Genomic DNA, 26,149 nt, shown 5'->3' on the forward strand with positions numbered 1-26,149 from the left:
AATGATTGGTCTGTTTCTCTGTGGAAGTGTTCAGGGTACACCCAGTTTTGCTTTGCATATATTTACGAAACATCTGCCCTTTTCTTGTTCTTAAATCCTTCCCCCTCACCAGCCCCCTTTCCCCTTTCTCCCAGTTTCTTTCTTTGTTGTCGTTGGCTCGTCTAACTTTTTCATTGGAGCTTTCATTTTCCGGTTGAGGGGCGACTTCATCAGAGTGTATAATTTTAACATTGAGGGAGAGAGGTTGGGAGGGAGAGAGGGTGAGAGAGAGAGAGATTGAGAAGAAGAGAGAGAGAAACTGAAAAGAAAGAAAGAGGCTAAGCGGCCAGAGCTTGGCAAACCAACCTTTGGCATGGTGACCAGGAGGAAGGTTCTGGTCTGGTGAGGAGTTCGCCTGACAAGCTGCCTGGAGTCATCCGGTGTGCTGCTGCCCTCTAAAGGCTCCAGGGGATAATGCACAGCCACCGGGGCTGGGAGAGACTTGCCCTCAGATGTGCCATGTTTATATAATTCTTTTACACAACCAAAGAAGGTTATTTGCAACTAATTACTACATGAGTTACTTTTTCCTCCTTAATAAACTACGAACTGCAAAAATAGGGTCAAAACGACATCTGTGCATGTCTAGACTTAGATTGTTGTTGTCTTAGTGTTTCCCAGCTCTGGAAAAAGGGAGTCTAGAATTATTGGAGAAGAGTGAGGTGGGAAAGGAATTGTTTCTAAGGAGAGTGAGTGGATCTCTGTTATCTGTGCAGGAGTATAAGTGAATGACACTAGGCAAACAGAGGGGTGAGGCCAAAGGGTTGAGGCTTCAGTATTTTCTACACATAGAAGTGGTTGCAATGCCTCTATGCTATGTTCTCCAGAGGTGACCCTTGAGACAACAAACAGGAGGGTATGGTGCCCGACTCATGTAGGAAGCAGAATCAAATCTATGGAGGGAAGCAAGGCCATTGATAAAAAGAACAATGCAACTTTTGCAAAGTTAAAAGAGCAATGTTGGTGAGTTGGCCATGTACTCTTGTTTGAAAGAGACATTCCTTAATTCCCTGAAACACACAGCTGAAGGCTTTGTCCATGAGCATCTTAAATATTTTTTCTAAGTGATATCTGTCACTAGTGTTTCATCCTGATATTTAAATGACTCATGAGGACCAGCCTAGCTTTAGTGAGCAAAATGGTCCTACTCTGATCAGATGCCCTTCATGGGTTCAGAGGAAAAACAGCCAATCAAGGTAGATTTCACTGCTGCATAAGGAGTAGGAGACTTAATTGGGATTCAGACTATAGCTATTCTCGAAATAAACTTTCATTTCAACTCAATTTCATTCCATCAACAAACCTATATTGAATGACAGCTTTGTCTAAGCTACTCTGCTTAACAGTATACATTAGACCGCAAGTCTGGGAGGGCAGAAACCAGCTTGTTTTATTTCCTAGCTCATGCTGGCACATCATAGACACATTATAAGTATTTGTGAAATGAATACATGAATAAATGAGTAGGGGGAGGGAAGGAGGAAGGAACAAATGGATGAACATGGGGAATTCAAAAATAGCTACGACATTTTTTTACCCTCAGAGAGTTTACAGTCTCATAGGGAATAAGCACATAAATAACCATTATTGAAACAAAATTTTAATGAGTAAAATAAGAGAAGTACAGAGTGCTTGGAGATTTCAGAGAAAATTGAGAACGAGCTAGAGAAGTCCTATATGGTAGAGAGGAATCGAGATAATTACAAGATGAGATGGAGACAATATTTAATAAGTATAAAGGAAAGATATGATTTCAGCTATTAGAGTTTTTAAAAAGTCATTCAAAGCGAGGGAAATAACCTGAGTAAAGATACAGAGCCAAAGATATAGATCTCCCAGGATGTTCTGGGAATACTCAAGGTATGTGAAAGGCTAAGATATGGGACATGGGAGCTAAGGGAGAGCAGGTAGGGAATTCACCTTAGGCCAGGCTACCGCAGTCACCTCAGGTTTAATGAAAGCAAAGCTAGAAAAGTCAAGGGGGGAGTTCCCATTGTGGCCCAGCAGGTTAAGGACCTGACATTGTTTCTGTGAGGATGTGGGTTAGATCCTGGCCTCACTCGTTGGGTTAAGGATATGGCGATGATGCAAACTGTGGTGTAGGTCACAGACGTAGCTCAGTTCAGGTGTTGCTGTGGCTGTGGCCTAGGCCGGCAGCTGCAGCTCCAATGTGATCCCTAGCCTGGAACTTCCATATGCCACAGGTGCAGCTATAAAAAGAAAAAAAAAAAAATCAAGGTGGTGGGTAGTCAGAAAGTAAACAGCAGTCTAAATAAAAAGTGTTAAAGCGATAGCAATGGAAACAGAAAGGAAACAAAGATGTGCAAAATATGAAGGAAGAACAGTTGTCAAGACCTGACACACTGGCTTTAAGGCAGAGGAAGGTGTATGATCCTGAGGTTTCCAACCTGGTGACAGACGGCAGTGATAGAAATAGGAACCGTGGAGGAGGCATGGGTTTTCATGGAAGGAAAGGAGTTGGGCTTTGGAAACTTTGGTCTTGGTCCTTTCCTTACATTGAAAAATAGAAACCAGCTCCTTGGAGGTCCATGAAGACACTCAAGATTTGGGGACTAGTTCTTCAGTCACCCATTCAACAGAGAGTCGGCAAAAGATTGCAGTTTGTCGCTTTTGTATTGTTGCTTTCGTATTGGCTTCCTCCATCCTGAAAAATTTGTCTGAAAGCTCTCCTTCTATTTTCATCTTTACCATGCCATCTCTGCCTCCTGCCCTCAGGAAAAGCAGATTTGATTTCACAACCTGTTGGACCAGAAACACAGCATGCTAATCATAACACCATATTCTGCGAGGGCAGATTTAACTACCCAGTACAACAAATTTCAACACAAAATATTCTGTGTAACAAGTCCATTGCCATGCTTAGAGAAACAAGGGAAACATGGGAACAGACCTACTTACAACAAATTCTGTACTGCACATATCTCCTACCAAAAAGTAAAATAAAAAACTTTCTCTGGTCACCATACATGTGATTCTAGAGAAGGCACCGAGCCAAGGGAATTGGAGGACTGTTCAGGGTATGACAAAGAATCTGGTTTGATGAGGACCAGGGGTGCCTGCAGCATAAGCTAAGCATTTATTCATTTATATCAGTTGCATGGTCCTAGGAGGGGAGCTGACTGATGACTGAGCTCTTTTCCTTCCTATTCCTGGTCCCAAATAACATCCAGTGACAATGACTTTGTAATGCTCTTCACCCATCTCTTCCCAAACACCCAATCACACCCCTGTACTCCAGGATCCTAAACTCAATCAAAAAACAAAGAGAATCTCAAGCATTGGATGAATCAAGAGATGGCATAGAGGATCTCTGTGCGACACCATCCTTCTTTACCTGCTAGAATCTAAACTCTTCGTTTCACTTTTTCATTTACTGCTTTAACAAATCCTTTCCTCACTATCTCTCTCATCAGTACAGCCTGCAAATTTAGATTGTGTGTTGAAATTTGAAATTATGTGTTGATATAAAGTAAAATCTAATAACAGCAAGAAAGTTGACTGTTCCATAATGTGTTCCATGAGTAGAAACTGAAAGCTGGAAGGAACCTTTAAGGCCTTCTAATCCAAGCCCTTTATTTTACAGATGAGGAAACTGAAGCCCAGAGAGGTGAAGTGAGGTGCCCAAGGCCACACAGCAAGTTAGAGGCACAGCTAGTACCATAGCTCAAGTCTCCTGACTCCCAGTCCAGTGCTCCTCCCATTACTCCACGGGTCCTGTCTCTAAGCTTCCTGACAAATGCTAGAACGGTAAAACCTCCACTAGTATTTTTCCAGACCATGTTAAAACTCTTAAGGGGGGAAAAAAGGATGCTTTCTTGGATAATGTCAGCCATACGTAGCTCAAGCTGTCTAAAGTTCTGGGACAGGGTCTTTTTATGCAGCCAACAGAGTCCAAATGTGGTGCTGTTTGCTTGGCCCATATGCTTTCATGTGTTCCCAGTTAGGCCATTACTGGAGGGAAAAAAAACAAGAATCAGCTTGTTTTAAAACAAGGGACATACTGGACTCCCTCCCATCCCCCCTTAAAAAAAATCAAGTTATCTTTAACAGATTCTAAAAATGCCTTTTCCCAAATATGCAGTCAGTTCCTTCAAAGGGCCCTTTGTTTATTTTCAGGAAGAAACCCAAGACAGCTGAAAACCAGAAGGCATCTGAGGAGAATGAGATTACTCAGCCGGGTGGATCCAGCGCCAAGCCGGGCCTTCCCTGCCTGAACTTTGAAGCTGTTTTGTCTCCAGACCCAGCCCTCATCCACCCAACACATTCACTGACAAACTCTCACGCTCACACCGGGTCATCTGATTGTGAGTACGCCGCTAAGGTGATGGTGTCCTCTTAGTGCTTGGAGCAGGCTTCTCCCCCGCCCCGGGGTTCCGGCTTTTTTGTATTCAGAGCAAGCTGTTTCCATTTGCTCTTCCATAGTAGCCAAAAGTAACTTAACCACCATTTTGAGTCAGCCAACATCTAAATTTTCAAAGCTAGAGTGTGTTTTAAAACCAGGTGACCGGCCGTTTGGCTGATTAATTATGTGAACCACTTTCTTTTTCATAACATTAACTCAAAAACTGAAGTCAGGTTGCTGCTTTCTAATGATTCCTTTGTCCCCCTGATCTCAGTCATGGCCCTTCCACCCTGACGAAATTGAACAACCAAATATGGACCTCAGAAGGCCAGTTAGACACAAGGGAACGTCCATTTTGAAATTACATTAACGCAAGTCAGCTTTGCATTAATTCTTGTAGCTTGGCTGAATTTCTGTCTTTCCAGTTTTCAATTTATTTTGAAGTGGTTAAAGGATAGCATAAATTTACTGAAGAAAAGAGAATGGCTTCCAAGAATTCAGAAGCCACCCAGACTTCACGTAGCCAATAAGAATCCAGGTTAAAAATATTTTTTAATTAAAAAAACTGCCTACGGGCTAAATTTGGAAATGGGCAGCTTAATGAGATTGTCGCTATTGAAGTCACTTCATTGCTGTTTATTTTTGCTGTCTTCCCACTAATCTGAGAGTCACTTCTTCAAATTCTATTTTAAGAAAGTTGATAAATCACGGTTAGGAGATATTTTTCTCTTTCTGAAGTGTAACTCAATACTTCAGAGAGAAAGAAACACGTGTGTTGACAATGGAAAGGAATGGAATAACTTGGAGTCCAGTCTGAAAGAATTTAGTCTTGAGATTCCCAACAACTATTCAGAACTGATCTCCATAACGATGTCAGGCAAAGAGCTGGTGGTTCTTCCTTTATTTTCAAAAAAGGACTCCATTTATCCTGTCCACAGAGCAAAAATTATTAATTAGGAAATGAGATTCTAAATATCCTATTGTTATTTTTCTGACAAAGCAGACGTAAAACTCTGCAAAAGGGGCGAGAGCTAAACGAGGCTGGGACATTCCATTCCCTACTTTTTTCATCACAATTGTCTCTAGATAAAGGGACGCAACCCAGGAGTTGGGGTTGGGGTGAAGGAGGCTTGTTCAACTCATGACTGAGCTGAGACCATGCTCCAGCTGTCACTAGAAAACAAAATGAGAAATAACAAGATCCAAATCTCTGCAGCCCGCGTGCTTTCTACAAAGCTGCTGCTTTTATAGAGACACTTGCAGGTCACTTGTGGGGGCTGTGTTCTCTGGACCGTCCAAATAGCAACATCCTTGGCCTTCTTGCCTGGCAGTCTCCAGCCTAATAGTAATTACAGGAAGAATTGGAAAATAGCATGGCACGGTGCCCATAGACATGTGCGCACTGTCCCTACCTACCAGGAAGGTAGTCTGTTCCTGTGGAGAAGGGCCTGGAGCTCCTGCATGCAGACCTCCAACACCTGGCTTTCTGCCACAGCTTATGGGGAAGATTACGTAGAATGGCCTTAGCCCAGAAATCCCGTTACAGCAAAATGAATGTTTTGCTCAATAGAAAGAGCACCGGGCTTTGTTTATTATACTTTACCATAAGCATCCTCTGACCAGACCTTGGCATTAGCAAGGAATACGTACAAGAAACAGGCCCTTGGCGCCCCTAAGGAAGCCAGTGGATCTGCTCTCTGTAAGGTCTGAATGCAGTTGGAAGGAGAACAAACGGGGAGGAGAAACCGAATCTCCAGCTGTTCAGAAAGTCATTCTGATTTTGCCATTAAGATGTGTAAGTCTTCTCTGCTCCAACCTGTTGTTTAAATTGATTATACTTTTCTCCAAATATATTTGGATTGTAGTTTGTCCTGATTTGAGCCTACACTAAGAAGAAAATTGTTTTGAGGAAAGATTCACAGAAATCTGTCCATTTGGAGATTGCTTGAGAGAAGACAGGAAAGAGGTTTATTTTAAGCCGTTAAAATTTTGGATGCTCTTCTTGCATTCAAGAGGACTTTTTTTTTTTTTTTTTTTTTTTTTTTACTTTCAAATGTCATTCTTACCATAGATTAATTTAAAAGCCTAATTTCTTTAAGGTAAAATATTCAGTTTCTATTTAGAATGAACAGATTTGGGGCATTTAAAAATAGTGCCCTTGACTTGTTAGTATCTTTAACTTCAGAAACATTCCACTAGTGTGTGGTGTTCCAAGCTTTCACAAGTGCCTGAATTTTTATAGCACCTTTTTATTTGTCATGTGTTTAGCAAAACTATTCTTAGTCGGGCTTTAATGCCCATTTTCCATCAATCATCATAATTCTCCCCAATTTACAGATGAGAAAACTGAGAAAATTGACACCCAGCTAGATGAATGATGTGCTTGGTAGTTAACCCGTTCAGATATGGGGGCGGTGGGGGGGGATGTCTGTAGATTTGCCTTCACTAAGCAGCCTGAATTCTCTGTTCCAAGCCAAGACATGGCATTCCTGGCTTGCAGCAGGCATCTTGAAAATGTACAACTACTCATATTAGTGATGGGGTTATGGAACATGATGGGTAAGCATTCCCACAAAAGAAAAGTCAGCTCTGCATACAAACCGATTGGGATAGGCAAGCCATGGCATCGTTAAACCTGAAGGACACAGGCCATGTTTTGGAGCCAAGAGGACGCGTCTGACCCCTTCAATTCTCAGTTGGCTGTTTAACCTGCTGAGCCACTTCAGATTCAGCAACAGATCCCAGTAATATTTAAAACAAGAAGGAATATGAGTGTGAAATGCTTTCCTTGGTGAAATGATGAGGTTGGCATCACTATTGCAACGTGTGCAGCTTTGCAATGCACCCACTACATTCACCTTTTAGTCATATTTCCCCTGTCACCTCCTAGCTTGTCGCCTCTTCACCATTTCTAAAAATCTCATGGTAAACATACAGAGACGGTGGTGATGGAAGGCATTAAGATGAGTTTCAGAATGCAAAGGGTACCAAACCCCTAGGCTTTTGATAGAACAGTTCCCACTGCACAGGCTGAGCCAGTCTCTCCCTTTAAATGCTTACCTGGGACTAAACCAAGTCAGGAGAGCAGGCGAAGCTCGCTCGCCGTGGGACAAACCTTTCCCGACAACTGTCAAGCTATTATAGCGCATCACAGTCATGTATGTGTGACAGACGGTCCCATTTTGTTTTCCCCCAAAGAAGATTCCCACTGAAGGGAGAAGCAACTGTCCCCCTTTGCAGTCTCTTTACTTCTGGCTGTAGAATCACCTATTCTGATATGTTTGTTATATTGGAAGCTGAACACCCATGGTTACTTACCTTCTCATGGTTTGCGCTGGCCTCATCAGACTGTCTCATTTTTTTGTGTCCTTGCCAAGATGCAGTTACGCATTAACAGTTTTTATTTATTTTTAATTTAACCTTTACACATTACCAAACTGTCGTGTGGGTGGGTTTAACTTTAGCTCTGTAGGTAGCATGACTCTGCTGGGGCTGAACGGGGCCAAGGGGCCTGGTGGGCTCCTCCCTTCCCCTCTCTCACTGGCCGCCTTCACTGGCCGTCCCCTCCCAACCCTTTGCTTCAGTCCCCAAGACTGAAGATTTTAGTACACTCGGTTCACTATGAACTTTTCAGCAATTTTTTTAGAGAACAAAACAAAGAGGATTTTTTATGGCAAGCTGACATTAATGCCACATTAAGGCTGACATTTTAATTACCCCAAAGTCAGGAAATGCAAAGTTCAGGTTCCCACAGCAACAGAAACTGTCCCCTTGAGTGCCGGCATCACAGCAGTTTCTTTCATTCCCTGATTACACAACACCGGGCAGGGGGACATTGTTTTTTAGCCATGTAGGTAGAAAGGAGCACAGATTTTAGCCTTTGTTTTCCTCCTATAACTACAGTGGAGGCTGTGGGTCTTTAGCTTCCCTCCCCAAACCATCCATACATATTCTCGTGGACCGAAGACTATTAAGAGCTCTACATGTGCACACGGACGGAATTAAAGTTGCTGTGGGAACATTAACTCTGATTTCCGGACTTCCGTGCCAGTCACATTTAAGCCATAATGTTGTAATTTTTGGCATGTAATAAATGTGCATTTCATGTACACAGACAGAAAGAAGCATAAAATGTATTTTAAAGAGCAATTAATTACTAACTTTGTGATTAAAAAACATTTGGTGCATGTTCCTTCCCATTTAGCATCAGCTGCTGGTCTTAGCCAGGCCTAATAGATGACATACTGTGTCTCATCCTGTATCTCAGATGTACTTACTGTATGTTCCTGTTCTTCTAGATAATTAATTCCCTTAGTAAAGCTGTAGGGGGAAAACAAAATGGAAGGAATATGCAAGCATGTAAATAGGGTAAAGGATATTTTGAAGGAAATGATTCATTTCTGCAAATAAACCTCGTAGTCCCTGATAAAGAGCCAGGAATCTGCTAAGTGGGTGTAGACAAAGGTTTCTGGCCACCTTAGAGCATCTGGTCCAGGGCCATCAGAACAACTTGAAAGCAGATTTCCCCCTGAATTCTGGGCATGCCCAGTGGGGGAGTGATTTTCCTCTGTAGTAACTTTTTAGGCTTCAGGCTTAAAGAGTTGTTTTACTCTGTAACAGCTTTTCAGTTTACGTTCAAACTGGAAAAGAAAAGTAGTAGGGAATCAGGTAAAATACAGGGTTTTTTTTTTTTTTCTTTCCCAAAGAACCCCAGATTTAGAGAGTAGTGTTTTTAATTCTTGTAGATTTGAATCTGGTTGAATCTATTTGTGTCAGAGAAGGAAGTGTTTCAAAATAACTGAACAAGTTTGTTAGTAAAAGGAATTAGTAGCAATACTCTAAGGTAAGAACACAAATGCTTGAGGCTTTATTTGAAAATGAGTGAGGTAAAATTTTTACTGAAGGGAGATGACGCCTCGACTCTCAGGTAAAGCTATTAAGGGGCACGTTTATGGAAAATTAGAACTTTGTTTTTTGCTATTTCTTCATTTTCTCTCTTGTCAAATTGTGTTTGCTTGGGTTGTGTATAGTATTTAACCTTGAAGAAAGAGACTTCAGTTTTACAGAGCTCTGATTTGCTTTTACTTTGCTGTCTGTACGTGTGAATGTGTGTCTGTGTGAGTGAAAACTGCTCAAGCAAGTTTGAAGGTCTCTGGCAAATCTGACTGCGTGTTCAGAAAGTTTCTAATCAGAAAGCTGATTCAGTGTAAAACCTTCCAAAAACTTCCTGAGGCACCTGTTCGCATGAAAAGATTGGATTTCTGCTGGAGGTGCTCAGAAGGCAGTGTTTATAACTGAAGATCTCTGTTTGGAGTGCCAAAAAATGAAAAACATTTTGGCCCCAAAAAAACCTCCATAAATGTTCAAAATGTATCATCAAACAAAAGCTTCATTTGGATTCAAATGCATGTATCTCAGCAGATGTGTCTAAACTAACTGGAATCCCACAGGAGCAGCTGAACTGGATTTTGGTATGTCTTGATAACTGAAAGAGTTATTCTTAGACTTTGGAAGGACAAAAATGGTCCATCTGTGAAGAACTGTAATAGAGACATGGCAAAAAACAGCATCCTCTGAAAGAGTTTATTTATGGAATTTAGGACAAGTTGGACAATCCTGAAAACATTTTGGGGTCACACTAATTTGCAGAAGAAATGGAGCCAAAATGGGATGAAATAAGCCATACAGATAGTTACTATCCTATGGCTGGCTATTAATTTTCTAATAGATTCCATATCAGTTAAACAGTAAATAGAGCATCTTTGATATAATTAAATGATCTCATTGTCCCCAAAGTATCTTGCCTTCCTCTTCATTCTACTTCCCCTAAAGAATTATATATTTACCTTTTCATTGCTAACAGTTTAAACCGTTTCCTATTTCATGAACCAAGTAAACCTCTTACTTATAAGTGTGGATTCATTTCTTCAAAGATAGTCTTTCCCTTTTTAAAAGTCACCTTTCTTTCTCTGAGTTAATTGATACATAACCTGTTTGGAATTATTTTTATTACCTCTGATGACCTCTTATTTAGAGGTTTTGATGCGTAATCTCACATAGATTAGAAGGCAAGTTAATTTTTTTCTGTTTGCTCTAATTTCCTAGTGTCTCCACTTAGTATATCTGGGGACGCATTTATTTTTAAAAATTATATTTTGTGATGTTTTGTCACAATCTGCCTCTTTTATGAAATTGTCCCTCTTTTTTATAAAAATTGTCCACTCACTACAATGCTAATTTAATTGGATATCTTCCATATCCAATCTTTCAAATTTAATTTTATTGCAGTATAGTTGATTTACAATGTTGCATTAGTTTCAGGTATACAGCAAAGTGAATCAGTCATACATATAAATATATTCATTCTTTTTTCCCATATAGCTTATTGCAAACTATCGAGTAGATTTTCCTGTGCTATACATTAGGTTCTCATTAATCATCTGTTTTAGAGGGTAGTGTGTATATGTTATTCCCACCCCCCTAATTCTCCCCGCTTCCAGTGGTTTCACCTGTGGTGACTGTGAGATTGATTTTGGAATCTGTGAGTTTGCATAGCCACTTGATGCAGTAACTTCTGAAAGCTACTCTTGCCTCCTTCACTCATGCCTACCTTCATTCTGTCATGCATCAAATGCTATTGAAACACTGCATCTGTGCCTAGTCCTCAGCTAGAACTAGGGATGAAGATACAAACAAAATTACATCCCCACACTTTAGGAACTCAGGATGTTCCCAAACACTTGCCCCAACTTTTCAGTCTGTCAAGGGGACATACAAATACAGTATCAAAATGTGCAGTGGTGTACAAAAAGCTCCCAACCTTCTGAAGCAGTGGGAAGGGCCTTGCAGGGAAAGTGAAATTAGACCTGGATCAGGAAGGAGTAGGTGTGTGTACAGTACTAGAGGGAGGGACTGCCCTTCCAGGCAGAAGCAACAGAAGCAAGACCACAGAGGCACAAAAAGAGCATGGTATTCTCAGAAAACAGAGCAGTTCAGTGACCAGACTCAGACCTTCTTATGACTTGCCTCATTTTAACATAAACTCACAGGACAATTTGTATTTGGGTAACATTGTCTGTCATTAAAAGTTAGCTGGGCTGAAGTGCATGTCCCTTTAGAGACATTTTCTTTCCAAATAAATAATAAAACAAGACATCACTTATTTTTGTAATGGGTAGAAGTGCTTTTCTTTGTGTGAGGCCAGTAGATGTAGGAAAGTATGATGAAGGATCTAGGTGATAATTTATTGATGAAAGATTCAAAATAACTTTCTTTTTCAACTTTTATTGGAGTATAGTTGACTTACAACCTTGTGTTAGTTTCAGGTGTACAACAAAGTGAATCAATTATACATATATCCATTCTTTTTCAGATTAAAATAACTTTTCTTATTGAGAGGTTCATTCCTGGAGCCACAGAGTCACCTGTGAGTGCCACTCTGGAGCTCTGTCATTGACAGATTGTAGCAATCAGTCCTTTTATGAAATCTCCCAGGTCCCTTCAGAAATCCAGGCTCCTGGCCCATTGCTTTGAGTCACACCATGCCGTGTTAGTTTCCCACATATTGTGTAAATGGCTTATGGTTGTCCACATGTAATTGTTAGGGCCGGCTGCTGATTTGCAGGGCTCTATTCTTCATCTTGCCATCTCATATCTTGCTGGAGCACATCTTTAATTCTTCTTTGCAGCTGCTGGTGACAGTTTCATATGTGCTTCCTCTGCTAGTGGCAAATTTCATTATGTAAAATTAGTGTTCTTCCATATCTGTCAGGGAGTCTCACATTCTGACTTAAAAAAAAAAAAAACAAAACGTTACCACTGCCTTCAGAGATGGATCATTTGATCAGTTGAAAGCATGCATGAAGATTCTAGGAATTCCCTGCTTTAAGGAAATTTCAAGTCAAATCCTTCGACCAATCACTTCACACAAGGTACTATAGTAAATCCTGTTATTACCACATCAGCTGAATAAGCACATCTGCTTTCTTTTTTGCTTTTCTTATGCTCCTACATCCTTTGTTCTCTCTAGGGAAGATGTATTAGTTAGAACTTACCTGGTCTAAACCTATTGTTATGCAGATGGGGAAACTGAGGTCCCAAGAGAGCAAGTGTCATACCAAAAGTTTCCCAGCATACTGAGCGGAAAAGCCAAAAAGAGATCCTTCCCCCTTCCATCCCCACCATGCTGTGCTGCCTGTTATTGAGTCTGCATCTTAGAGAATATATGTTTTCTGAACCAAAAGGAGTCAGGACTATTCATCCATTGATTTAGTAAGTACTTTCAATGTGAGAACCAAGCCTAGGTATTGTACAAGATGCAGTTTTAGGAGTTCCTGTTGTGGCGCAGTGGAAATGAATCTGACTAGGCACCATGAGGTTCGATCCCTGGCCTCAATCAGTGGGTTAAGGATCTGGCATTGCCATGAGCTGTGGTGTAGTTCGCAGACATGGCTCGGATCCCAAGTTGCTGTGGCTGTGGCGTAGGCCATCAGCAACAGCTCCGATTAGACCCCTAGCCTGGGAACCTCCATATGCCGTGGGTGCAGCCGTAAAAAGACAAAAGACAAAAAAAAAAAAAAAAAAAAAGATGTAGTTTTATAAACTGGAGTCCTGCTCAGAGACTTAGAGTCTCATAGAGAAGATCAGATATATCCATAACTAACTGCCCTGCAAGATGGTTGAAGATTCATCACTGAGTACCAGGATGCACCAGAGCATCGAAACCTCTAGTTCACTTGCTTGGCAAGCATGTGTGGACTGTGTCTGCCACTACACTGAGTTCTGCAGGGGTACAAAGGTGGAGCCAAATAGACCCTGAATCTTAAGAATGTGTACATGCCCTCAAATCATCATTATCTTAGATAGAAGTTAGAAAGTTCATAAAATATGTTATAATTCAGTTAACATTGACATCCATTTTAGTTTATCAGAAAAGGTTCCACTGAGCTCTCTTAAAGGATTAATGGAATTTCATTGGAGGTGAGGCATTAGGTTAAGGTATAAGCCGGGGCAAAGCTGTGGAGGGGTGTTAAGTAAGGGTTGCCATGATCTGAACCTTGCTTTGGAAAGATCCAATCTGGTAACAAGGGTGGGGAACATGCTTGGATGTGGGAGAGGGTTGCTGGAGGGAGGAGAGAGCCCAGGAAGCTTTGCAGTAATTTGGACTATTAGCAACCTGAAAGGGCTTGGTGACAGAGGGAATGGGGAGGAGCCAGGTTCAACAGACTTGATGGATGAGGGTGGACAGCTCCTGGCGCTGACTGACTATTAGATTAGAGATAATTCCAAGGTACCAAAGAAAGAAGATGAAAAGGAAATAATTAGAAGAAAACAGAATACAATTCAGGATTGCCCACTGATGAGGTTAAGATACCAGGAGTAGGCCCAATGAAGACAACTAACTTTGAGTTACAGATAGGGTACCAGAGGGGAGCAAGATTTGAATTTAGGGGTAGCAAATTCTTTGGTGAAAAGTCCATACTTTAAGCCATAAACGTAGGAGTAAATTCAAAGATTTTATTGGGAGAAAAAAGGAAGATAGAACCTTGGGGAATATTTACATTGAGTGATAAGAAAGAAAAGGAGAATGAAGACACGCCCCCTTCAAAGGAGGGAAAGAAAAGATGGTCTGAGATACAGTAGGAAAAGCAGGAAAGTGCAGGCCATCAGGGAGAGTAACGATCAGCAGTGCCGAGTGCTGCGGATACCAGGGATCCATAGCTTCCTGGAGGCTGTCAAGAGAACAGAATCAGGCGGGTCACAAAAATACCCTTAGAAAGGGATTCAGGGAAGCTTGTTCAATGGTAACAAGCCTGACTAGTATCCATGAGGATGTGGGTTTGATCCCTGGCCTTGCTCAATGGGTTAAGGATCCAGCATTGCCGTGAGCTGTGATGTACGGCTCGGATCTGGCCGTGGCCTAGGCCAGCAGCTGCAGCTACGATTCAACCCCTAGCCCAGAAACCTCCATATGCCAAGGGCGTGGCCCTAAAAAGCAAAAAAAAAAAAATTACAATAAATAAAATAACTACAAAGGAGTTCAGGAGCAAAGAGTATGAATGAAAAAGCAAGTTATGAACTACTATCTAAAGTCTAATATTTTTAAAAAAATAATGAACAGGTAATGCACAAGCAAGGTAGTGAATATTTTTATGATACAGCAGCCCCAAACCCATTTATAGACTGAAGAATAAAAGCCAGTGTTTAAGGGAGACTCTGCAATTAAATAGACAAGGTGAGAGAATTAGATCTCCCATTTTACAGGGCAATTGGAGTGATAAATTTGGGGAAGAGAAATTTCTAATCATTGTCTAAGCCCAAAGAATCAGTAATTTTATTATATTAGTTCTTTCTTTACTTCTTCACAACATTGGTTTCTCTTCCCTGTAGCTAAAAAGAACTAATGTTTTGCAAGAATCATTACATCATCTTTAGATTATTTCACAAATATTCACTAACCCACAGTAATCTCTGAGCATTAGATAGAGGACAGGCATTGCATTCTTTGAGCATTTAAATTTTCTAAAAAAGAAAATTTTAAAACCAGTTTTCTCAAAGCATAATCCATTTTTTTAATGCCACATTCTGTGAATTTCTTTTGCGATAGGGAGCAGACAGGGAAGCCTCTCTATCATCTTTTTGTCTTCTTTTATTCCCCCACTTTTCTTGTATTTTCTAACATTGGAAGAGAACTAATACTGTGGCACATCCACCTTGTGTCAAATACATTATATCATTTTTACAAAACACCCCCCATTTTACAGGTCTGATTCAAGTAGTTACTAAAAACAAGCCTATGTATTGTTCTCATGTACTCCTTCATTGTTACAAGACATAATCAAGTTTGTTATTTGTGGGACATTTTTTAACTTGTTTGCTTAGTCTGTATGGTTCGCTTTGATAGTTAAAGACATCCCTGAGGCCATGGTCCCCTGGACACACAGTATCTGCAGTTACTCCTACTTCAGGGTGGTGCTCTGGAAACAACTAAATGAAATGTTATTTTACTCTGCTATTAAATTACTCTAAAGCTAAATAAGAAAATTGTTTTATCACTACTAGAAATTATACAATTAACCATGTAGAGGAATTTTGAATATGTCTCTATAATTTCACAAGGAAAAATGTATTCATAGTTGACATCAAAATGGACCTTGAGGAAAGTTTTTCCTTTCCTCTTCAATGCCCCAAAAGAACTTCCTACAACTCATTTATCCTTGGTGATTTTAGCTGGGTTCATGTTAATAATTTTACACCAAGATCTTGTGCAGTATTAGACGAGGGCATACATGATTTTTAAGAAAGCTTGGTGTGGCAGATGAAAAACCACATGAAGAATTTCAGGAAGTGAACTAAATTAACTTTGTCATTCACTTTTCTGCTATAACCATTTCCTTTGCTATCTAATCACTTATTCCTTTGCTGTATAATATTGCCTCGTATCTCAACTGGTACTTGGATATAAAGGGGATCATGAAAGAAAGGTGTGTATAAATTTGAGCTACAGAGCATAAGCCCACGTCTCATGGCCAAAAATACACATGGGAAGTTCCCATCATGGTTCAGCAGAAATGAATCTCACTAGCATCCATGAGGATGCAGGGGTTCGATCCCTGGCCTCCATCAGTGGGTTAAGTGGTGTTGCCTTGAGCTGTGTTGTAGGTCACAGACACAGCTCAGATCTGGTGTTGCTCTGGATGTGGTGTAGGCCAGCGGCTATAGCTCCAGCTAGCCAGGGAACTTCCATATGCTGTGGGTGTGGCCCAAGAAAGAAAGGAAGGAAGAAAGGAAGGAAGGAAGAAAGAAAGAAAGAAAGAAAGAAAGAAAGAAAGAAAGAAAGAAAGAGAGAGAGAAAGAGAGAAAGAGAGAAAGAAAGAGAAAAGAAATTACACATGCAACTCTGAACTTCAACTGTAATAAGTTAACCCCAGGAAAAGGGAGTATATATATTTTTGGGGGGGGGGAGGGGAATTACTGTGGTCTCTCCAGGCAGGCCTGGGTATTTTTTGTTTTCAACTTTAAGAAAACCCCTCTATATCTAGCCTATTCCATTTAATTCCTGACTTTGAGGTCCCAGAGGAGTAACTGGATCCCAAGCTCTGAAAGCAGCCTCACAATTTTGGGCTGTCAGGCTGGATGGCACCTCTGACCAGACCTGGTGACTTGGACAGTGACATACAGGAAGAGGCACCCCCTCCCTCCGGGAAGCATTTCTGACCTGCAGGCCTTAAAGTCTATGGGCACCATGATGGGGTCTGCCTCTCAAAGTCTATGAACTTCCAAAGAAGTGAGGCACACAAAGATGCATGCCCATGTGTGGGCTGTTCTTGAACAGGAGTGTATAACTTTCATGAGATTGGGGTCAGGGAACTAAAAGACAGAAAGAGCCACTTCCCCAGGATGTGTCCCAGTCAGAATCTTCATCCTATAACCTGGGTCCCCAAGAGTAAACTAAGAAGCAGCAGGGGAAAAGTCTCTGGTAGACTGACTCCAGAAGCTCTTTTGGGTTTTTGGTGTGCAGGGCAGGGGCAGGTGTGCTAACAGACTCTAATAAAAGCTACTTCTTGAACATGGTGATAATGGACTAAGATTTGGGCCATGTGTTGCTCTGAAAATGTTTTGTCACCCCATGGTCTAGTTATTTGCCCTTTTTCATGTGAACTTTAGCCTGTGCATGCAGTTTAGAGGCCTTTACTTAACCTCCTTGGGTTTCCATGTCCTCAAGTGGATAATGAGGATGAAAATAGTATCTGTCTCACAGTGTATCATATCTCATGTAAGGCTTAGATGGAATGCCATATGGAAAGCCCCTAAAACAGGCCAGACAGACAGCACTCAGTGAATTTGAGCATTAGCAATGGTCTAAAGGATTTAAATTATTAAGTAAATATGTACTAAAATTGATGCAGCATAAATGGAGGTTGTAGTCAGGGCCTGGTCCCTCCCCCCAATAATGACTGAAACAAAAGCTATGGGTCTATTGGAGGGTCTATTCCTCACTTGCAGAAAAGTCTAGGGCCCCTTTGTTTGTTCCCTCTTGAGTTCAGACCTGAGCAGACAGGGAAGCCTCTCCATCATCCTTTTGCCTTCTTTTATTCCCCCACTTTTCTTGTATTTTCTAACACTGGAAGAGAAGTAATACTGTGGCGCATCCACCTTGTGTCAAATACATTATATATATATCATTCCTACAAAACACCCCATTTTACAGATAAGGAAAGTGTAGCTCAGAGAACGGGCAAACTGTCATGCTGCGCCACACCAGAGAGTCCCTTCCCAAATGACGCACTTTACAACTAACAAAATGCATCTTTTATCCTTTTGAAAGACAGTAGTCTGCCTGATGGATTCCAGAGTATTTTGAAATAAATCAAAATAGAGGTAAAGTTAGAAAAGTAAATGTGTTTCACTGACAAGGAGGATTGCTCTTAGTCACTCATCATACTTACTTGCTTCCACTCTGAAGCAGTTTGCAGTAGTTGTGCGGGGCAGCGGGGTAGGGGGGGCACAATCTGAAGAAATTTGGTAAGACCTGTTGGCTCATTGTACCTAGTGAGCCTTTCCTGCCCCATGGTGCCTATATAGTTTGGGGTAATGCGTGGAGATAATTTCAGACATTTGCTTCTCTCTACTCCGGAGCACTCTGGCTGCTGAATATTGAATTCCAGAGGCACATGGGTATGGAACTTGAGCGACAAGCCTTTTAGTAATAGCTCCAGATCAAATGCTTAACTAGACTGCGTGCAAGTCTGTATAAATCCCAAGTCAGAGCTTTAAAATATTAACTTACTGAATGAGGATTTCTACATCTCATATACACTATTCCTTAAATCACATGTTGAGGGCTAATCAGCAGAATCCAAAGACATAAATTAGATGATACTGTATTTACGGAGAAAAATATGTGTGGAGCTTGAAAGTAACAATCCTCAGGGTTACAGTCCCACCAAAAAAAAAAAAAAGAGTAGCAGTTGCAATCTGAACTCTTAACATTGTAGCCAGGAAAGGAATGAATATAACAATAGAGAGAGCCTTAAGACAGAACTTCTTGGTTAAAGGAGTCTGGACCTTCAAGAAATATGTTTGAGAAAGAGTCAGAAGAAATACTAGGTAAGACAAATTAATCATTCCTGTTGCTCAAATAATATTGTAGCAGTTAGTTATTAAATGCTTATTTTGGCCAGGTGGAAGAATTCCTAAGGGCAGAAATCCTGTCTCTCTTGTTCACTGCTGAATTCCTAGCACCTCACAGAGGAGTGCTTAGCCACAGTAGGTGCTCAGCAAATGTTTATATTGAATGAATAACTAGATGAATGAGTGTGGTAGGAAGAACTGGACAAAAGTGAGGGTGCGGTGTGTTTGTGAGCATTTCTCACATTTATAAAAGTAGCGATACTGATTTTTTACCTAATTGTTTTCATTCAGCAGACCTACAAAACAGAGTGCATCTCAGATACCCTCTGATTTTTATGCTAGGAAAACAATCACTTTTCTGTTGGATGTAGGCTGCTACATGTTTTGATTCTAGTAGCAATATGGCAGGGTTAAGGTCGACTTTGTAGGATAATCTGGTGCCTGTTTTTGATAGATATCATGAAAATAGACACTTATTTTCAAGATGCTCAAACAGATGATTAGATGAAAGCTCCAGCAAACCTTGAAACAACAAAAAAGGAAAGGTTTTCCCCACTCCGACTTCCCATCACTGTACTATCCTGCACAGTTTGCTGCAACCCTACACCCTCCTCCTTGTCTCACCCTTTTCCCTGGTCTAAGCTTTGCCTAGGGAATACAGCATGTGACTGCCAGTCTAGCAAGGAGACAGTTCTTGAGAAATCCTCCCACACCCAGTGCTCCCAAGCTCCCCTCAAGGGAATGGTGGGATGTGATCTGCAGAAGGCACAGCCTAGGGAAACAAGAGGTTGGCATAGAATCCTGGTGCCCTCCTGCTGGAAGGGCCCTCAAGAGAGTTCTTCACACCCACCCTCCCTCAACTAGCTGGACAGTAGAAAGATGTGTCGAATAACAAATTCCTGGCTGAATGCATAGTGGATTAAATGAACGAAGGATGAGTTCACCCCTCCAGAAGTCTCTGCCATCCCACTTGAATAGAAAGCTAACTTTGAAGCCACTCTGTTCTCCGTGGCACGATTTCGTACATAACTCAGCTTCGGAATATGGTTGCCATCTGCTGCCAGTGCACAGGACTAAGGAAGTATTAGAGAGGGTAGGGGAAGGACGGTAGAGAAGAAAAGAGACACTCAAAACAAGCTAATGATTTCCTTTGTGTTGGAATCTAGGTTTCAGAACATCAGTCTTGTACTTCAAGAACAAAACACCAGTGTGTCTTAGACCACACCAGGCGCCGGCACATCAGATAAGACCTGTGCTGTGTGGCTCAGCCACCGAGCCTCAAGAAGTTCTAAAAGTGAAATTAAAGGAGCAAACTGAGGAAACTGAAAAGAGAAAGGCTTTAGGGTAAAACACAATCAGGAGGGCTCTGCAGATATGTGTCTTAGGGTTACATTAGTTCAGAAATTAATCTGCTCATTAAAGAGCTGGCAAATGCTGTAAATCCCAGGAATTTAAGAATCTGTAGAAGAAAGGAGACACTTCTATACACTCTGAATACATGGTGATTCTTTAGAAGACACTCAGGGTGAAAGTGACCCAGCTATTATGCATTATTGGGGATTTAAACTGTTGATTAAGAGTTAGAAATGGCTGTACTAGAGGCATGGGTGGGTGGTCCTTTAGAAACAGAAAAGGCTGTCAAGCAAAGCCAAGTCAGCCAGAGAACATCTCGGAAAGGCAACGAAGGGCCCTCGGACCTTCCTAGTTTCCCTGATATCTGTATAAATTGTTAGCTATGGCACCGAATCATACTGCTAGTTTATATACTGAAATGATGTGAAATAATTATTCATCCGGGGATATACACTAGTGAAAAAAAAGTACAGTTAACTTTGCTTTTGAAAAGCAAGTTAAAGCTAGTTAAAGCAGGTATTGTTAATATCTTCAGCAGTTCTGTATTTCAAGTTTGAGAATTTGCAAGGTGGGGAGAAGGAAATCCTTTTGGCCCTGCAAGGAAATAATCTCATCCAAGATGTATATAATCTAAATTTAGAAGCACTGACAAACCTAAGCATGCAAAAAGTCACTTTAGGGAGAACGAAGTGATTGCCAAGCAGTATGTCACACACAGTGCCTTGGTGTGGCTGAAACAGTAAATATTTGTTGGCTCTGGGAGCTCTGGCCTTGACTTCTGTCTGCCATCAGGAACAAGTCATACAACTGTGACTCAACCATAATTAGAATATTAGTAATGCCTTAAATCTATCTTGCATACAGTTTCTCTTCTTCGGAATGCTTCGTGCCTTCACATTCTGTTTGTCCTGTAACATCCTTGTGAAGCACAGACATCTTTCTTTTGCACGTGGAATAACTGGTCCACAAAGGAATAACAATTCTTTGTCTTGAAATATGAAATGATTGATAACCATTATATGACACAGCTCATTGTATTATTTTTCACATTATTTCAGGTTCCCCAAGCAAAGGACATATTTTATCTTTCTCATTATTATTTTTAATTGGTTTTCAGAAAAGTTGAGATAAAAACAGAATTTAACAAATATCCCATGGAGATAGTTGATGTTCTCTTTTCTTTCAAGAATAAATTAAGACCTTCTCTGCTTCTCTCTCCTGGCTCTCTCGGCAAATAGTCAAAATCCCATGCCAATTTTCAAATGAATAAGGGTTCATTCTAATAACTGGCTCACAGTCCCCTCTACTAAGGAAACAGCCTTGTAAATTCATGTCTGGAACCTGCCGAAGTTACTTTTGGTTATAAACCTTAACAGTTTGACCTGAAGGTTTTTAAACATGACTAATATGTGACCTGGTTGTGAGTTCAGCAATAAATTTATACCCAGTATGTGAAAGGCCAAAGAGAAAACTAGAGCCTTTTATTCTCTCTGGTGACCTGCACTAAATATTGCATATTTACTTTGTAAATGAGGACACCCAGTGGCCACCAAGTGAAAAGATTCTAAACAATCCCTGACACTGTTTATGCAAATATAAATACCCCTTATCAAAGCTGATTGATAGATATCTCTGTAACATCTGTTACCAAGCAGTTTAGCTTCCCTAAGTTAGGCAAGAGTGGTAGGAATTTGGCCTGATCTTTTTTTTTCCTAATTTACTGTCAACTTTTATTTATTTATTTTTCATTTTATTGTAGTTGCCTTATAATGTGTTAATTTCTGCTGTACAGCAGAGTGATTCAGATATATCTGTATTATTTCTCATATTCTTTCACATTTTGGTTTCTCACACGATATTGAATATAGTTCTCTGTGCTCTACAGTTGGACCTTATTGTTTATCTATCCTATATACACCAATTTGCATCTGCTCATCCCAAACTCCCAATCCTCCCCGACACCTGCAGCCATTAGGTCTGTTCTCTATGTCTGTGAGTCTGTTCTGTTTTGCAGATATGTTCATTTGTGTTGTATTTTAGAGTCCACGTATAAGTGATGTCATATGATATTTGCCTTTTTCTTTCTGACTCACTGCTTAGTATGATTATCTGTAGGTCCATTCATGTTGAGTGAGTAGTATTATGTGTGTGTGTGTGTGTGTGTGTACATACACATTTACATATACACCACATCTTTATCCATTCCTCTGCTGAGGGACATTTAAGTTATTTCCATGTCTTTGGCCTGATCTTTTTTTTTTTTTTTTTTTTTGCTTTTTAGGGCCACACCTGCTGCATATGGAGGTTCCCAGGCTAGGGGTCGAATCAGAGCTACAGCTGCTGGCCTACACCAGAGCCCCAGCAACGCCAGATCTGAGCTGCATCTGCAACCTGTGCCACAGCGCACAGCAATGCCGGATCCTTAACCCACTGAGTGAGGCCAGGGATGGAACCCGCAACCTCATATTTCCTAGTCAGATTCGTTTCCGCTGAGCCATGACGGGAACACCGACTCGATCATTTTTATATCACATCACAGATTAGTCATCTCTTCTCACTTTGAGTTACAAGGTGTGGCTCATCTTTAAGTTCCAATGAATCTTCAATGATAGGAGGACTTAATGAGCTGTCTCTTGGGGGAAGTGGAAGCAGAGAGATGAGGACAGTATGGTATGTGTCCAAAATCATTAATGAAGGAGCACAGATTGTGGGAAATACAGTGAACACATGAAAAACCAATTACCTTAGACCCTGAATTCATACTGAACATTGAAAGTCCCAGATGACTGGGAGTATGGTAATAAAGGACAGGAAGAAGAACATTACCCAGAACTGAAAGGACGGAACACCCCTGGGGCTCAGCCTACAGACATAGCCCAGAGAAAAGGCATACTCCTGGGAGCAGTAAGGCCCCCACACATTGTGAGCACCTTTGTGATGTGAGGGGGAGAGCTGAGCAAACAAACCCTCAGACAAGACCTACTCAGTGGAAAGAAGTATGTTGGTCAGTGTGAGGGATCTGATAATTTGTGGTCATGGTCATAGCCTTCAGGAAGTTTAGAGTCTTCTCATAGAGGTAAGGCAGGCACAATGAAGAAAAATGAAAAGACGCAATAATCAAGAACATACTGTTAAGGACTAACAATAGGAAGTTCAGACCTATTCCATGACATTCAGCTGCGAGAAACATTTCCCTATTTTTCTATAGAAAATCAAACCCAAGACCCCTAAGTCAGCAAGAAATTCAGTCAACTTTTACAGCTCTCCTCTCCCCTCTAGACTTATACAAGATTCATGAAATCTAGGGAAGGGTCAGTCAGACCCTTAGTCTATAATGGTCTCCATTATTGACATTACTTATCTACCTGACGAAGATGCCGTTGAGCCAGGTCCATCTGACTGCCCTGACCTACTGTATTAGGAGTAGACATACCCTTCACAGTGGTCCTTGCTACTGACAGCATGACCGCAGCCCAAGATCATTGTTGTTCCTCTGAAGTGAGTACCTTTTTATGCCCAGCCTCCAAAGGTGTGCCAAGTAATCACCCCAATTGGAGCTGTGTGCAGGGAAGAGACCTCATACCTTGGGCACCTTCTTCATTTGAGGGGAAGTTGCTTGTTTTCCTCCCTTGTCAAGCAACCTCAGTCTAACTTCAAAGCATCAGTCTCCCCTCCTCATTTTAGAAAGGACCCAGCTTCATTCCCCTTAGAGGACCTAGATTTAAAAAACAAAGCCTCTATCTTGAGACTGTGTTTTTAGGGCTTAAATTATGATTCAGGATCTGAAGCCACAACTTCCTGGAGCAAGGGAGCCCAAAATTCTCTGCAAGGATTGGTCTTTTTTCATCACCTTATTATTACGAGAGTTGTCTAATTCCATGGGGAAAATACAGAAATTAATGTTTCAGTTTGTTACTTCACACACCAGTGGGAACTAGGAAAAGAGAAAACTCAGAATGGAGTTCAACAGTCAAAGAAGGCTCCACAGAGAAGGAACTTTGAATAAAGTGCTCAAATGGTATACAAAATTAAATGGAGAAAGCACCAAACTCAGGACAAATTCAGCAGCAGAAGAGAAATAAGAATGAATACACCACATCAAGAGATGGCAAAATGTCCAACTTCTTGAATTAGTGTGGATTTTATTTGGGAGAAAATGATAAAACAAGATCAAATCAAATTGGTGTAGTAAATCAAGATAATGAGAATGTTACCTATAGCAATAGAAGACTCATAGCTTAGTATCTTTTTTCCTGTAATATGTAAATAATGTGATAAAACATTACAAAAAGAATATGTAGATATAATACAAAATAAACAAAATAAAAATACACTAAACCTTACTCCTAATTAGAATAATTACAAAGTATGCTGTCCACTTCACTTACTTACTAGGATGTCCCAAGGTTTTAAGTTCTGATAACACTTATTAAGACTCTTCTTCATCTCAGCATGAGCTAAAAAGGAACTTACATCTTATTTTTTCTTAAGGAAATCCTGTGCCTGCTTCTGTAATGGATCACCCTAGGTGGGCTGTTGAGATGTAGTTTTTGCTACTTTCTTAAACTGGCCCACATCACATTGCCTCTGTGCTTTCCTTTCTTTTTCTTTCTTTTCTTTCTTTCTTTCTTTCTTTCTTTCTTTCTTTCTTTCTTTCTTTCTTTCTTTCTTTCTTTCTTCCTTCCTTCCTTCCTTCCTTCCTTTCTTTCCTTCCTTTCTTCCTTCCTTCTTTCTTTCCTTTGATGTTATTTTTAAATTTTAAATAAAATTTTCTTATTTAGTAAGAAATAAATTTCATATTTTTTTCTTTTTAAAAATTTTTTTATTGTAGATTATTTACAAAGTTGTCAATTTCTGCTGTACTTAACCAGTCTTCCAGCAAAACGAATGTACTGTTTTCCTTGGCTATTTCTTGTTGCTTTGAGATAGAAGGTCTGCAGTCCTCAGTAGAACAATTTCTTACAGCTCAAATCCACACTCTCCATAGAGAAAGAGTTTAGCCCTCTCTTGTTAACCAACAAACAGCTATGCTTGAAAACCAGTTGTCACAGTGGAAGCTACTTATTTTTTTCTCAGGAGACACAGGCAAAGAGAACATTTGAGCGTGAATCTGAGATCTGCTTCAAAAGCAGTTTCAGAACAGTGAGCAACAGAGGACTAAAAAGTTCTGTGAATTAGGAAGCTTTCTGATTATTTCAGTCAAAAGCTTTTTTAAAACAACACTCTAGGATTCTGTTTTCTCACATATTGAAGTTCAGATAAAAGTTTTCCCAAAGTCAAAAAATTAATTTCTTACCTAACTATACTTTATCATCTGTGGATATTTTCCAAAAGAATGCCATTCCTGGGAGTTATGGTGGATCTTTGAACTCACTGAAATTAAAAACTTGTTTTTCCTTTAAAAATAAGTATATGATGATGTAGAGATCAAAAGGAGATCAGGTTGGTAAGTAAAAAAAGATGCTGGTTTTTATATAAACATTTTTTTATTTTATAATTTATTCTCAAGCAAGATAAAGGACCTAACTTATTAAGTATGCATTTGAATACATAGACCCTTCTTTAAGGCCTATCCAAAGCCAAGTTCAAACTGCATACTTTGTGAATTTAAGAAGATCCTTTTGTTCATTTTTTATCCCACCCACAGATGCAGTATCTCTGTGTTTTTGTTCCGCAGATTTAGTGAACAAAGGAAAAGGTTACAATAGGGCAGCAGCTAAATTTGTAAGGAAAGAGCTTTAGGGAGAAAAAAAAAAATCAAACTCCTAAAAGGTGTCTCAAAAGGTTTACGATATAAGAGGATTTAAAGGCATCAACCTCAGATTTCAATGACTTTTCTCCTTAGTCCCAGCAGGTCCTCCCTCTTCAAGAAGAAGCCATTTCATTTTAGCTTCGGAATGAGGGCGTGGGTATCTTTGAGAATGTTGTCTAGAATTATAGCTATCCAATGCTTTTGTTCACAGAGTTAATTCTTAGCTTTCACAAGCTGTACTATAAGAGGGTAAAGGTGTTTGAACTCTCAGTGTTTCATCCCACTGCAATCAGATGCTCAAAGTATATAAATTCATAAAGCGTGTAGCTTTATAATACCCCAAAAGGAAGTGTTAACTTATGTTTAGAATTGGTTCCATAAAGTTCATATGCAATTGATGATTAATTATTTTATACTATCCTCACCTCATAACTAAAAGGATTTAAGTTGGCTTGAAACAATACTCAATACATTAATAAATAGGAAAATGTATTTATATACAACCATGA

The 26,149-nt window shown here is 40.3% G+C and overlaps 1 protein-coding gene across 47 annotated transcripts in view; it reads left to right on the forward strand.

Moving 5' to 3' along the window:
* Positions 1 to 26,149, forward strand: part of ZBTB20 (zinc finger and BTB domain containing 20) — a 792,790-nt gene that overhangs the window by 744,645 nt on the left and 21,996 nt on the right. For 25 of the 47 annotated variants that reach the window (XM_084991206.1, XM_084991215.1, XM_084991209.1 and 22 more), the window contains 2 exons: positions 3,644 to 3,807; positions 4,177 to 4,364. In XM_084991206.1, coding sequence (XP_084847332.1) covers positions 3,797 to 3,807; positions 4,177 to 4,364 — 199 coding nt within the window. In that variant the 5' untranslated portion in view covers positions 3,644 to 3,796. The remainder of the gene's footprint in view (positions 1 to 3,643; positions 3,808 to 4,176; positions 4,365 to 26,149) is intronic. The other 22 variants (XM_084991226.1, XM_084991223.1, XM_021071298.2 and 19 more) reach the window with 1 other exon arrangement.

Source organism: Sus scrofa, chromosome 13, assembly GCF_054392235.1.
Source record: "Sus scrofa isolate SSC_HxYL_T2T_F1_AM1 chromosome 13, Sscrofa_HxYL_maternal_Yorkshire_Landrace_v2.0, whole genome shotgun sequence".
NCBI classification, from domain to species: domain Eukaryota; kingdom Metazoa; phylum Chordata; class Mammalia; order Artiodactyla; family Suidae; genus Sus; species Sus scrofa.